The sequence below is a fragment of the Lepeophtheirus salmonis genome, chromosome 3, assembly GCF_016086655.4.
Source record: "Lepeophtheirus salmonis chromosome 3, UVic_Lsal_1.4, whole genome shotgun sequence".
In the NCBI taxonomy this organism is placed as follows: domain Eukaryota; kingdom Metazoa; phylum Arthropoda; class Copepoda; order Siphonostomatoida; family Caligidae; genus Lepeophtheirus; species Lepeophtheirus salmonis.
This window is the reverse complement of record NC_052133.2, coordinates 18952223-18967917: the sequence shown is the minus strand read 5'-3', so window position 1 is coordinate 18967917 and position 15695 is coordinate 18952223. Positions and strand designations below refer to the sequence as shown.

Below are 15695 nucleotides of genomic sequence, written 5' to 3'. Positions count from 1 at the left end.
ACTTTACTTTCCTATAGTTGGAGTCTAATTTCAAATAATTTACAAACTACAAGCCGTCGATTCACGGTTCGCCAACTCCAACCAAACACACATTATGAGCTTCGTGTTGTAGCCAATAACGAGGCTGGCTCCACCTCAGCCTACTACAAATTCAAAACTCTTTCGAATGTAGAAGCTGCTGCTAAAATTGCTGCTGAGGATGATGAGAGAGGAATTAACTCTTCGAAAGAAGCATCTTCTTCATCATCGGAAGGAAGAAGGGAATCCTGGATGTCTTCCAAACTCATTGCTATACCTATATTTGCTGCTGCCATTCTTATCGTATCTACCTCGATCGGTATTGCTCTATGCATTAAAAAACGTAAGTACATATTATTGTTGTCACGGTGCAGTCATTTTTACACCGGTTTAGGTACCGAAATTCGTATTGGTATAAGATACTTTTTCCACTAAAAATATATGTGTGAATAATATGTTGTTAAGTGCAATTCACAAGCACTTGCAGGGACTTTTTTCGTTAGGAGTTAATGTGGGAAGGCTATAAATGGCGTAATTTTTTTGTTAAAGACAATTTTGAATCTTGCTTTTATTTGTCACTTGGTTACCTTTATTCAAACTTTTCTTCCAAAAGATTTACGACCCAAAATCAGTTGGAGATTAGGCAAATAAATCACTCACACTATCATTGCCATATTAATTCTCTGTAATTTTTAAAATTAACTACATATATATATTTCATAATATTAAACATCTACATGGAATTTAATTATCCGTATTATAATATTGCTAAGTAATTTTTTATTAATACATAGTGTAGAAATACATTGGTGTTGGTATATAGTAGCCAAAATTTCTTCATTGAACATGGCCAATATTTCTCTATATAATACTTAATAAAATAAAAATTATGCAACTCGATTCAAATCTATAATTTTAATTAAACAACACCAAAATTTCACTATTCACGAAATTTTACAAATTTTCAAATCAAAACGCGTACATGAATGAACGTCCATTTTATTTTTGGATGTTTGATGGTTATTTCCTTGTTTAGAGGAATAAAATGCAAAATAAAAATATCCGGTGATACTAAATTCCCAACTTTTGTCATTTTGGTACAGTCTAATATATACACAACGTGGAATCAACAAGTCTTTTGGTAACGGAGTATTAGAATTGTTTTAACTTATTACTTCCTTCATTTATCAAAAAGAATTAACTATTAAATAGCCATGACATATCAATTGAAACAAGGGAATGGACAAAAATACATAGAGTATTTTCGGTGTACCGAGGTAAGGCTGTGTAATGAAGAAATTTTAGGGAGTAGGGTTACCTCATTGGCAGTCCAATATATTTATAATTTTGATTTATTACTGGTTATTATTTTCATTTGGTATAGTACCGTTGAATTATGAATGTGTTCTAGAATAAATGGTAAAAAGGCATTTATTAATGGTATTCCTTTCATTCAAAATCTATAAGAGTTTATGTGTTCTACTTTTATATATATACATGATTTTTGACCATCCGGATAGCTATACATAGTATATTAATATTCCGTAATTTACTTGCCATTTGCCAAATTAATAAATATTTATGACACGAGAAAGCTATCCTTTTCTCGTAGGTAAAGGCAATAAACGTATAATAATATGTTTGGTGTTCATTAAAAAGAAATCTATAGAGAAAAAAACGAACTTAGAAAGTAAATCAATCTATCAAAAAGTTGAACAAGTCTCGTAGTAATATTCAGAATTAATATAATTAATCATTATAGACAAGGGATTTGAATGTAGGTTTCATTATTAAATAATCAGAAAAAAGATTTTGCCTTATCACATACAATTTTCTCATTTTAGTTTGTTATAAGAAATTATATTTTGATTTAATCTTCTCAGATTAAGTAAATTTTGTATACATGAGTGGATCAACATTTATTTTTTGTACACATCTTGTAAGCATTTTTAGATTGGGAGCCAACGTTTTTAGTGAAGATGCCATTTATTTTTGGACCAACTTTCCCTAATATAGGGATACATTTATTTTCAAGGGGTTCTATCTCAAAAACTATTAGGGGGCTATCCCCTCTCTAATTCCACAACGCCTGCAATTATATGAATTATTTAAATAGTTTTGTAAAAGACTTGATTTCCTTATTTAATTGGCTCTAAATTCAACCCCAACTACTTATTTATAGTATAAGTAATGAAAATTACAATGTAATATACATAGTAGATAATTAGTAATCAAGTATTCATTTCACTCAGGTCGACATGTGAACAAAGGATTTTACCTAAGGCCTGAAGATAATACTCGAAGTCATTTAGAAGATACACTTGCAAAAGAGACAATGAAAAACTTTCAAATGATGAAGGAAGAACAACTCTACGCAACTATTGGAGCTCCATCCTCTACTGGATCTATACAACCTCTTCCACCTCCACCATCTTCTATAGATGGAGCTGATAAATCATTAATGTCTTCGCGTGGAAAAGATGAAATTAATCCATATGCTACTTTTGTATTACCAGGCGTTGCTCCTGGCGAGGAAACCCTGCGTCATATTGTGTATCATGAAAACCAAACACTTCCTATGTCCGATGCATACAGTAAATCCGTAAGAGGCATCTTAATTATTCAGTTGTCTTCATTCTGCATAATTATTATTGATATATTTTTAGAGCGAGAGCAATATTTATACTACATTGAATCATCCACCACAACAGAACAAGAGAAGTACTCACAGATCACGTCGAAAGCCCACTAAATCCTCTGGTAGTATCTTTACAGCCCCTAAAAAGAAAAAGAAGAAAAAACCACTCCGCGAATTAGACTCTGACTCTCCTGTAGGTATTTCATCATCTCCAACGCCCTCATCATCTAGTTCGAATGAGGTACAATTTATTGGTTCTTCAAGTAGAACAGAGTCTGCTGATCAAATGGATTTTATTCAAGAAGTTTCATCAATTGAAGTCATTCCAAGACCTATCAAACAAGGTATTTTTTCATTGATTAACTAACATATGGACTGACAACTCCCGGGCTTGAAAAAGGAGACACGTTTTTTCCCTCCAAAATTAGCTTTTTAAAAAATATTACATATCATTATTTTTATTATTCGCTTTATCGCGAGGGGATCCCATAAAATTTTTCAGTCCATGACTTGGCTGAACGACATTTTTTTCCACCATCAAGAAGCAGCGTAAAAGTAAAACACAAATATTTTTTTATCTATTGTTTTTGGAATTAACGAAAGTAGCGTCAAAAGCACCTTCTATGTGTGAACCCCGGGAACTTTTAACATATGTGTCCTATGATTTATTTATGATTTAAATACATCTCTATTCTAGGTATCCCTGTCACGTTTGGGCACGAAGCGGAAACAACAACTGATGATGAGATATTTGTCAAACGTGGGAATCAGTTTGTTTCCTTGAAGTCCAGCCACTTAAAGGGGCGTTTACCAAAGGATTTACTCAAATTAGTTTCAGAAACAAATGGAGGAGAAAAAGCTGTTCCATCCAGATTTGAAGACTCCTCGGATTGTGATATATCATCGAATAATCCTTATTCATATGTTGACGTATAACATGGTCATCATTTTTAATATCTACTTACAATTGTATATGAATTCATATCAACTATTAATGATTTTTATATTATGTTAATGCTATTATGTACCTAAATATTTAGGTACCCTTATGTAAACTAAATAGATTACTTTTATACGAATATACTTGACTGCCAATTCTTTGTGTTACATATTATTATAATTGATTTTAGAATGATGGTGCAGTCTTTTGAAAGCATTCGCATACAAAATATAAAATATTATAAAATTCATTTTTAATTTATGTTTGTAAGTTATTGCTTAGCACTTTTTATTTTGCATCAAAGGATATAAAGCTACAAATTAAGAGGGTAAACTGAATTGTATTTTGTGTAAGTATTCATCTTGATTTTCTGTGCTGACACAAACTTCAAAAGTTTGCTTCTTTGATTTATTGCAATTTAACAACAATATTTGAAGGATTTGTCTTCATTCTTTAAGTGGTTATTTAAAAAGGAAGATAGTCTTCTTTTTTTCAAACTGCAAAAAAAAAAAAAAAAAAAAGAGTTACAAATCAAGGCATTAAAATTTTTATATATTTCTTACTTTTGGTGGGAAGAATACTCCAACTTATCCCTTTTAATCCTCTCCATTATCAAGTCAAGAAGGGATTCAATGGCATCATTAAAACCTGCCCCCGTATTAGCAGAGGTTTCGTAATATAATAGATTATTATTATTTGCGAAATCATTGGCTGTCTCCTTCGATATAACTCTTTCGTTCTCCAAATCCGCTTTGTTCCCACATAAAATAATAAAAGGATCTTCATAGTATGCATGAGTTCGTATATGATCTAACCAAGTGGTTACGTCATAAAAACTCTGTTCTTCAGTTAAATCAAAAACAAGGATGAAGCCCATGGCATCTCTAAGAAATGCAGTAGTTAAGCTACGAAAGCGTTCTTGGCCTGCAGTATCCCATAACTAAAGGAGATTTTCTAAATTAATTAAAATTCATCATAAAAGTATTAGATACATAGGATCACATTGTTCGGTGAAAGTATTTAACAAGTAATGAACATGGTCAGTGATTTTGAAACATAATTATAATTTTTCAGTCCGTTACAGAAAGACGTTGAAAATAAAAATTGAATCGAAAGACAGAATTTATTTGAAAAACGATCAGTAGTAGATCTTCGAAATTGGTGGTTTTTTTGTAGTGAATAATAATAGGTTTTCAGGATTGAAAGTTTCATTTATGACAAACTAATGGTTCTCAATCTACACAGAATTTAAGTTAGAATAATTATTCAAAGAATTTGATAAAGTATCTTCAGTTAAGCTAATCTATTATGGTCCTTTGGTCATTGATATTTCAACAGAATAGTCATAATAATTTTTTTGAGTTATTTGCAAATTTTGACCAAGCATATTGCATCAACTCGAAAAATTTGTGAGTAATTTCTTCAAATGAAATAATTTTTTGAGCTCCACAAATCAGATCAGAACTACAAAATATAAATAGGGAATTAAACAATGAGTGAAGATTTACTTCACTATAAATCTTTCAGCAATTCTGTAGTTAGCAATCTTTCAATAAAGACTAAAGAAATTTTAGAAATAATAAACTTAATTTATATAAGTATCTTTTAAATTTGTCTGTTTCATTTTTTTCGTAGTCAATTTCATAATTTTATAAACTTAGATTTTCATGGAGCTCTATTCAGAAGTCAATATTTTCAAAAAAAGAATAGGTCTTTCTTTCTACATAAATCATTATAGGAAGCTATTTTGTAGCAAGTATAATTTTCTTGTGATATAAAGATGACATTGACCAAGTAGTTTTCACAATATTTGAGAATTTCATTAATAATTATCTTACCATGTCCTATAAGGTTTTGTCTCGATACTAGCGCTGTGGATCGGCAGACATGTCATGTATGACGTTAATCAGTTATAGAGCGTTTTCATGGAAATAAAAATGAACAATCAACCCCAAAGAGGAGGAGGATATGTATTAAATTTTATAAAATAAAAACCTCCGCCTAAGTGTGGTTGGCAATTCATTGTGACGTCACGTGAAAACAATTGATGGCGTATAGAGGATAGGGCAGCAAAACGTGGATTCGAGAGATGGACTTAGAAATACATCAATAATCTTATACTTTCAATAATAGGCAAAAAATAATGTTAACAAAGCATGTAGACAAGGTTTTTGCAAAACTGTTTTCACTCAATATGGCCACCTTCATTATCAATCAGAGTATTGACACTCGCATGAAGGGCATGTAGGAGTTGATGACAATTTCCTCTGACAAGTTGTCCCATGCAGACACTATGGAAGACTTCAGTGAGGCTATATTTGGGTGTGAGGTCCTGCTGGTTTCCCTCTCCAAATTGCCCATATATAAAATTCCTGTGGGTTCAAATCTGGTTAGGAAGGGGGTCATAACTTTTTTGACCAGAATCGAGTCATGTTAACTTTTGGCAATTGGCAGATGTGTGAGAGGGAACGCCGTCCTGAGCCCACACGTAGTTATCCTTCAGGTAGTTGGTCTTCAGGTATGGCAAGATGGTGTACTTAAGCACCTTATGGTAGGCCAATTTTCTCTCCAGCCTTGAAAAAGAACAGAGGCATCTTCTTTCCATCAAAGGGCATAACGTCGAATACCATTGTTTGGGTCAGATATTTGGTGTGATAACACCCTTGGACCTCTTTTTTTGCTTCTGCAAGCTAGTGGTCGTTCCAGCGGTTGTGGAATTGATCAACTGTGAAATTCTTCTTTTCCGATAACATTTTCACAATTGACTGAATTCCCTTGATCCATGTCATGATTTTCTTCCATCTCTCAAGCCTCCTGGCTATCATGCCCTATATCAGAAGATGGTGTGGGGTTCTTGTGAAATAAACTAATCCAAAGTTGTGCTTCATTGCCTCCTGATGGTCCTAGGAGCCACAAATAAGGCGATTCATCGACTTAGTGGGATTCTCCTTTATGTTATTCTCCAAAACTCAATAAGAACTTCGTATCCCTCTTTAAAGGTCTTCTCCATTTTTATTTTTATTGGCCAACTTAAAAACCATGCTCCTAGAGTACTTAACAATGTCCGTAATCTTCATCACATCAACTCCAGCATCTAGGAGATCATAAATATGATATGTCTTTCCTTGCTGTTCGTTCATGATGATGAAATGGCTAAATGATTTGTACAGTTTGCTTATGTAAAAAGGACAGCGGAAACAGAATATCAAAAAATAATAACTAAACCTTTTCATAGTAATGAGAAAATAAACATTAATCAACAGTCCAGATTTTGCTGCCCATATCTGTACATTTTTTATGAAATTGAACAACTTACAGAACAGTTTAATTTTAAACAGCAAACGAATTAGTTCAAAATAATTGAATTTAGACAACTTAGAAGTTTATAAAATTTACTAGATTAATTAAATCAATGATAAGATCATTTTACCTGAAGTTGAATTCTTTCATCTTTAGATCCATCTTTAGGCTTGTATGTGATCCTTTTCTCACGAAAATCTGTAAAAAATAGTATATAATTCAAATTACAATATTCACAATTAAATTTGTCCTTTTAAATGCAAAAAGTGTACGCTCATATATTAGGATGATCATTCTGCCCACTTTTTTCAAAAAATTACAGGATGTGATCTGCGTTTGTTCTATTCTTGAGACTTAACCTTTAGAACAGCTTTTTAAAATTTGATGAGGATGAGGATCTTATATTGGCACATTTGGATTAAACATATTTGATTATGTTCGTTTTATTTCATAACATAAACATTCTTTAAGAAATTTGAATAATTCCTATTTTCGTTAAATATATGTTTTAATCACATACAGTTAGTTAATAATCTATTGCTGTTTACCATAGTATATATATATATACATTATAAAATAGTACATATATGCATACATTACAAAACTATACATACATACGGCAAAGAACACAACCACGTATATGTGTTACTACAGCAGAAATTGATCTTAAGTCCTACTTAATTTTATAGTTATTATCAATAATTTATTTCATTTTTGTACCTTTGATAAGTTTAAGAATATGAAGATCTTACTCCTCTTTTTACATGGTTTGGTATCTCTCATATCAGAACGATGGGCATCTGTTAATAAGGGGGTATGTGCTTTGTGGTTCTTCCATGCACATATTGCAATCACATGGAGTTGGGATACAATCACTTATTATCCAACGGATTTTTTTGCTGGTTTGGTATGCAACCACGACTACTTGTAGTACGTTTTGAAAGTTTTGATCATTTTTTGATTTGTCTATATAGTCATTACAATTCTTCACTCCACTCTCTTACAACAGATAGGTTTTACACGATAGATTTTATGCTAACATAAATACTGTTTGATTTCCATTTAAATACAGGTGTCCAAAAAAATCAGAATTGATATTTAATATTCGAAATAATGCCAAACTATGGGGCTCAAAGAATTCTGACAAATCAGTCTTATTTTCTTTAAGTACGAGTGTAAGTGTTGGATTTTCTAAACCCATTCTCATGTATGTTTAATCATTTCAATGAGTTTTCTATTTCAAAAACTTTGATTGTAATTCTCCTTTTTGCCGCTTCATCGATTGACTCACTGTACAATGTTAATTGAACCAATTCTTCTGTCAAATACCACATATGCAGCTCGGAAACAGCTAGGAAGAGAAAATTCATTCTTCAGATTCCCAATTTACAATAAACGGCAAGGTAAAAAAATATATACGATTTACATCACTATTCATGATAGCCAATTATGGGTAATAATTCTTCCAAACAATGAGGATTTTCTAGAGTTTTCATGATTTTTTTTACCCCAGTGCAATGAATGTAGGTTTCCAGGAACTTCCAATTTGTTTCCCAATACTAGTAACGCTTTCAATACGATATTTGTAGCCTGAACATAACTTAAATTAATCTTCTTTACATCAGCGTTGCTTGCTTTGATCACTGCTGACGTTATTTCTATCAGGGATGTGACTGAAACATTATTCCTGACAGTAGACTCAACAATACTGGGATTTTATAAAAATATCATGTGGCCAGAAAACGTTAGCTCCAGATTTAACCATTTGATAATATATGTACATAGTTGAGGAGTTAAAAAACAAAGAAAAAAGATTTTTTGTGTTAGATAACACTGATCAAATATAAGAATTTGCCAACACTAGATATTCTCCAATTTTTATGAAAATCTGGATTTAGTCTCAATATATCAATCCTCGAGACTAGGCAAATGGGTACCAAGATCGAAAGTAGTTGGGACAGAGCAATCGCCCTAAAATATATGGAAAAAAGAAAATTGGAACTTTTTTAGAAAAGGTTGCAAAATAAAATATATGTACTATAAATTAGCTATTGATTGTACGTAACTATATTTTCTATTACACAACCAACACCCTTCCCTAATTTATTCTTTTCATGTCCTATATACAGAGTTAAAAATCTTAAGTATTTTTAGCGTACGAGTTTTTTTGTTGTAAGCAACTTGAAGTGTGTTTGATTTTTCCAAAGATGTACTAAATATTTTTTGATTTTTGAGAAGAGAACATACAAAGTGTAACCATGAGTCTGTGTACTTATAAGAGTAACGTTAAGGATTTGTTATTGAGTTATAAGTGGTATAAGCCCTTCTTGAACTCTGAGTAATAGGCCTTTGCTTAATACGGACTGGGACTTGTGTTTATTTTCTTTCTCTCAAAAATGCTTACGATTTATTGGAACTGATTCATGCGTTATCTTTATATAAAAACCTATATTGTCGCATTCCAAATTAAATTCTCATTCGATTCTTAAATGTATTTTATTATGCGGGTACACAGGTTCACAACATATGTTAACATTATCAGCCTATTTTTTTAATGCTCCTTTAATTGGTTAGATGGAGTTGCACAGATTAAGTATAAGTAAACATTATAGTATTACAATTACTTCATCTAACCTAGGAATCTTTTTGGTCAAATCAATATGCATATAGTATATTTCTCTCTCTAGATACCGCCGGGGCGCGAACGTACACACATCAAGTTCAAGAGAATAACTCCCGAGTCTGCTGTCCATGAGCTATGGCGGTTCCATATGCCATTTTGTACTGTTAGTTTGTTTTTGACCACTAAAAAGGTTAGACATCTTTTCTACTATTGGAACAAATTGAAAGAAAAAATCAATTATGGGCTCATTCTTTAAAAACTTTTAAAACATTGATTATTCTTCTAAATTTTTTTTTTTTTTTTAAATACTAAATTTTGAATATAAACAACCTTATAATACTTCGAGTGTTATACGTTTTAGCCACAGAGCTTTTACTTAGACTTTAGTTATCTCGTCTCTTTAAAGAAGATTATGATAAAACTTCAACAGCTTAAATGACGTAGACGTAGTTAGTAACGTCAACTGTTGTAGTTACAACCAAAGACCAATAAGGACCGGTCCTAGGACAGACAAAATAAATTAAGGCTGAACTGTTAGGACTGTCGTCTTTTTAGTTTTTTAAGAACGCTGGAACACTTCTGATGAGTGATGACTGGGCAAACGAAGTAGTTTGTAGTTTTGTTTGACGTCATCTTCTTTCTTAAAAAATTTCCTATAGAAATAAAATGGAAAAATAGCAAATGAAATAAAATAGAGTGAATAGAGAGAAAACGTGATGAAAAGGCCTTAAAATTGAAAAAATAAGATTTAATTATTATATTATGATAGTTTTACTACAAAAACCTTTGATAGTTCAGTTAGTATCTATGTAAATATAATGTTAATCATATATTGTTACTTTCTGACTATTATACCAATCCAATTGTCGTTTCCCTCTTATTTCATAGAATGAGTATCGTCTTTTCATATTGTTTTGTCTCTGACCAGGCCCTTCATATAACTAGTGGAAACTAGAAATTTACACACTTGGAAAGAAAAAAGAAAATTGCCTGCATTAAATTACATTTAACAAACATCTTAATTAATCTTTTTCTGATATATAGCCAATACCAAATTGATTTATTATACTACTGGCTTCACAAATGACAACAAGTGTCTGGTGAAAAGAGTTGTAAGCATTGTGAATGAACTTCGGGTCCATGGCAGCCCACTCCTCGTCAACATAGGCCTTCATAGCTTCAACGTTCCGATGACAGAAGCTACGTACCCTCTTCTCGATAGGCAACTAGAAAGAAAAGTCGAGGGGATTGCCATCCCTACTCTATGGTGGCCACATTCTCTTGTCCCAGAAAGCAATGTTATTAGCTACGAGGGTCAGAGTAATTTTGGAAGTGTGAGAGGGGCCCATCTTTCTAAAATACAACGTTACCATCGGCGAAATTTGCTTGAAACCAGGGGAGCAGGTTGGCCTTGAAAAAGTCGACGTAAATGGCTTCTGTGAGTATGCACCCTTGGTGAACTAGATATTTGAGGGCATCTATATTAATGATGGGCTTTTTTTAGCCCTCCTTCCTATGTATGGGTTCGTTGTTGTCTTGTCTCTTCTTAACATAGTATATATTATTACGAGTCATTCCCGTCAGCCTGTCTACCTCTGTAGGAGTGTGACCCGCACATAGAAGAGTTGATGCCCTAAGCTTTGAATCTCGCTGTGATGACATTTATGGTCCAATTTAAAAAATTATAAAAGAAACAGGTACTTGAACTATATAGCTACCTATACAATCATAGTCAGTTCTAACTTCCTCCCACTCAGCACCTCTCAAATCAATATAATAGAAGTGTGGAAATTTCAAGTTTCCGCCCGGTATACACAAAGTAAATAATATAAACAATTATAGACTAGATCTTAATAATTTTGTATAAAATAACACTTTCGCCAAAATAAAACTTTAATTGATCTTCTATCAAGTGTTGAATAATAAATATATACATGGAAAATATATTTGGTATACTAAATCATATTTAGATTTAAAATAAGCCCTTAAAAAGCTGAAACAATCATCATTTTGATAACTTAAACGGGTTATCAGTTTCAAGAAAACAAAAACAAACTCCTGAAAACCCCTTAATGATTCTACAGATGTGGATGAAATTGATTCCATTAAGCTTTAAATTCTAATAATATTTTTTTTTTATTTGGGTAATGATAAATATTAATTTTTCATATTATAAATATTTGGAAATAATTCATTTTTAGTATACTGAATTTTGCCGATAGTAAAAAAAAACATAAGGATCCCAGACACAATCACTCCCAAAAATCAAATTTGTCATGGTATACAATCTAAGAAAGAATACGTATATGATATTTACGAATAATTGAAACTTATATCACCAAATATTACATAACAATATTAGACTGATTAAGTGTACTATTATGAATAGACTATTGACCCGAGTGATTTAATTAGATAAATAATTGTACAACAAACCTTTATATTGAATAATAATAGAGATATTAGAAATAAAATAGACAAATCGATAAAAAGTTTACTTCCTGCGTTAATTACAAATGTATAAATTAGTTTTTTAGTATCAGGTCAGGTTTTAAAAAAAAAAAAAAAACTTTTTTGTTATTTTTTACGAGTCTATATGTCTGATATATATATATATATTATATGGAGTCATAAAAAGTAGATTTATCATTTGAATTATGACTCATTACTAAACAATAAAAAATAACTTTCAAAAATCAACAGTTGTCAGCCTGGAGGCGAAAAAGCAAAGGGTGTCTGATTTGCTCCACGCCCAAATGAGCATTGAGATCATGAAGGCCCTGAGGCTCCTCAAGAGTCTTATTTTCAAGATTAAAGGGATAGTGGTTTCAGTTCAGAGCTTTGAGAGGTATCCTAGTAGTGGTAGACGCGGATCATGAAGTACATGAACACCGCGATTTCCAAAAGTATGTGCGAGTCGATGAAGAAGTATGTGAATGCTAGTGATCATACAGTGAGGAGGTATGTGAAGGATTTTGGGAATGCCTTTTATACAAAAACGACAATTCAACAGCAACCAAGGCCAACTGGGTCATGAAATACCAGAAATTGATGTCTTGTTTAAATCATAATGGGTTAACAGTTCCCATCTCCTCCACAGACAGATCCCCCCTCGACTATGCAATTTAGAGCGTAGTAGAGAAGAGAGGCTTAGCTACCCCTTAACGAAATTTGGATGACCCCGAGGCCTCCGTCGAGCAGTAATAGGCAGTCATGTCCAAGACCTTCATCAATAAGTCATGCAACGCCTTTAGGTCATGGTTTGAGGCAATGGTAGCAGCCAAAGCAAATCCTTTCGAAAAATAAAAAGATCACAATAATAAAGAAGTCTGTGATGAAGCTTCAATGCTGTAATCCTTTTCATTCTTGCAAAAGTTTACTCTGTATGTGCGTTAGTAAAAAGTCCACGATTATACCTCGAGCAATGCTGTCGCCCTCCTCAAATAAATTATTTATTGTCAACATTATTTAAAACTATTGCTTTTTAGAAAAAAATAAAATGTAAAAGCCTCAGAAAAATTATTTTTTAACCTTTTTTTTTTTTTTTTTTTTTTTGTAAAAAAGGAAAAAGAATAGACTCTAAAAATGTTTTCCAAAAAGTTAAAAATAAACAGATGATTCAAAATTGTTTATTTTAACAGTATTACGTCATACATTTGCATTGAGAATTGTGCTCTATATTTTAAAACTCCCTCAAATTGCAAATATAAATAAGTGAAATATAGATTTTTTATAAGATATAATGATATCAACCTAAATGTCATTTTTTTACATCATAATTAATTGATCTTAAGAATGAGATGAATCATTTGAGCTCAAGTTATAGATAAATAAATAGATTGGTCAGTAAATGTTATGGATCCATTAAGTAATTTTTAATTCAGTTGGGCTCTGACTATTTATAAACAATTATAAACATGATTTATATTTTTTTAAAGCTATAAACATGGCCGTCCTAAAGTCCCTACAACCGAAACAGCTTCACTTCTAATAGGGCTTGCACTGGGTTGAAGAAAGAATGAGAAAAATACCCAAAAAGTAATTTAAGTCAAATAAGAAAAAAAATAAAAAAGGTAATTTAAAAAAAAGAAAAGAAAATTTTTTTCCTTTAAAAATATTTCAGAAAATAAAATATTGACGCATTTTACTAAATATAGCTTTAAAAAAATATAGACTTCCCCAAATCCGTTTCGCATAGGACCCCGCAATAGTTAATTCTGGTCTTGAGTGAAAAGTCGTATTAGTACACACAGTTATTAAATAGAAAAATAGAATACATTACCGATTCCTACAGTAGATAAAAATTTATTTGAGAATTTTCCTTCCACATATTGATAAAACAAACTCGTTTTTCCAACATTTGAATTCCCCAATGCTAAAAATTTTAGCAAATAGTCAAACTCCGTATTAAAGGTATTTCCCAACTTTGTTCGCAACATTACAAATTTCAATTATGTACGTAAAGTACTCCTGATTTAAACTGCCCTAAAAGAAATGGAGTTCCAAAGATAGGTCCTTGGAACAGACGACTACTACTTGCTGCAAGACAAATAATCATATGCTCTGATGATAAGCAGTATGTTCAAAAGCCTTGATATAAATTGAGTGAGATATTATCTAAAGATGATTTCCACTTTTGATCATTGATTCAAATGAAAGAGAACACAAAAGAATGACGTTGTTGTTCAATCAAAAACAAATAATGGAATAAAACATATGTTCAATTGGTCATATTTTACAAATAATAAATCATATATTGTATATTGATAGATTGGTCAGTTGATAACAATCCGGCCCTTGATTCAGACCTGTACTCGTCTATAGAGGGAGCTTGGTGATGCATGCAGGGTAGGAAGCTTTTAAATAAAGGCTGCGCCCTCACAATTTGTTTAATGTTTCGTAGGAAATGAGCTACAATCAGCTGTGACGAGGGAGGAGGAGGGGAAGGAAATAAACAAGGATATTGGCAAGAATTACACCGACGTCAATCCTCCCTTCTACACTGAGTCCAACCAAGACTTACAACTATAACGAATCCTCAAGATTACTTCTTTTATGAGTAAACATGAATGTTCATTCAGGTTTTAAATATAATTGAATCTATTTAGGAAAGGAATTTCACTGATAATTGTTACGGAAAAGAAGATACTTCCTTCAAATTACCAATTCAAAAGAAAAACAGTACACCTAAAAAATTACCAATAATTACATCACTACTTATAACTCAATAATAAATCTTTAGCTTCGCTCTCCATTCATAATCAGCACACACAAAGGGTGTCCGTAGGATTATATTTAGGGACGGGCTTGGCTTTTCGAATTTTTTTTGAGAAAAACATTTCCAAAGCTATAAAAAAAGGAAAAATTAAATTTTTCAGAAAAAAAAATTAAAATTCTATTTTTGGAAAAAAAAATTAAATTAAATTTTTTGATTTTTTTTTTTTTTCAAAAATCCAAAACTATTAAGAAACAATTTTATTTTTGGAAAAAAAAATCAAAACTCCATAGCTATTCATAGAAAATTAAATTTTTTGGAAAAAAATTCAAAAATCCAGAACTGTTTACAAAAAAAAAAGATTTTAGGAAAAACATTTGAATTATAACATTTATCTGAGAAAAATTTCAAAAATCCATATGTATTCCCAAAAATTAAACTTTTTGGACAAAATTTCAAAAATCCGGAGCTGTTCTGAAATAACTGTAATTTTTTGGGAAAAAATTTTTAGAGCTATATTTTAAATATAAAATCTTTTGAAAAAAAAATTCCTATGTATATTAAATTTTCTAGTAAGAACTTAAAAAAATCCGTAATTCGGGTGGGGGTTACAGCCCCTCCAGACGTCCCTGCGGACATTAACGAGTACACACCCACTTGTGGTTACACCTTATACTTAAATGATATCTCCTCAATAATGAAAGAAATATGATAAAAACATATTATGCATATGGTTCCTACTTCATAGAAACATTACTCGAGTTATACAGCTCTGATTTCGTCTTTCAAAACCACAATGAACTCTAATTAAAATTTGTGTTTTCTTGTCATAGTCATTTGATTTGTTTATTTTTTAATACAAATAAATTTTTGATGACACAAATTGTATAAAAAAAACTTTTATTTCTGTTTAAACAACATTTCATCTCCATCACTTTTTAGTATTCTCCTGAAATGTCTA

At 31.4% G+C, this 15695-nt stretch overlaps 2 protein-coding genes across 3 annotated transcripts in view; one reads left to right on the top strand and one right to left on the bottom strand.

The window, feature by feature from the left end:
• LOC121113979 (cell adhesion molecule Dscam2) overlaps window positions 1-3846 on the top strand; it is a 186274-nt gene extending 182428 nt beyond the window's left edge. For both annotated transcript variants that reach the window (XM_040707785.2, XM_040707786.2), the window contains exons 21-24: window positions 18-361; window positions 2271-2620; window positions 2685-3000; window positions 3354-3846. In XM_040707785.2, coding sequence (XP_040563719.1) covers window positions 18-361; window positions 2271-2620; window positions 2685-3000; window positions 3354-3592 — 1249 coding nt within the window. In that variant the 3' untranslated portion in view covers window positions 3593-3846. The remainder of the gene's footprint in view (window positions 1-17; window positions 362-2270; window positions 2621-2684; window positions 3001-3353) is intronic.
• On the bottom strand, window positions 3847-14228 carry LOC121113982 (ras-related protein Rab-27A). The gene is made up of 4 exons (XM_040707789.2): window positions 13802-14228; window positions 7027-7094; window positions 4160-4536; window positions 3847-4093 (listed from the first exon to the last, which is right to left on the bottom strand). The coding sequence occupies exons 1-4, from the start codon at window positions 13956-13958 to the stop codon at window positions 4015-4017; spliced, it is 681 nt and encodes a 226-aa protein (XP_040563723.1). The 5' UTR covers window positions 13959-14228; the 3' UTR covers window positions 3847-4014.
• Window positions 14229-15695: the final 1467 nt, after the last annotated feature.

Coding starts and splice junctions, on each gene's coding strand:
- LOC121113982 (XM_040707789.2), bottom strand. CDS start 13,958: ATGTTGCGAACAAAGTTGGGAAATACCTTTAATACGGAGTTTGACTAT. Junction 4,537..7,026: donor ATGAAAGAATTCAACTTCAG/GTAAAATGATCT, acceptor AATCTCCTTTAG/TTATGGGATACTGCAGGCCA. Junction 4,094..4,159: donor GAGTATTCTTCCCACCAAAA/GTAAGAAATATA, acceptor TTTTTTTTGCAG/TTTGAAAAAAAGAAGACTAT.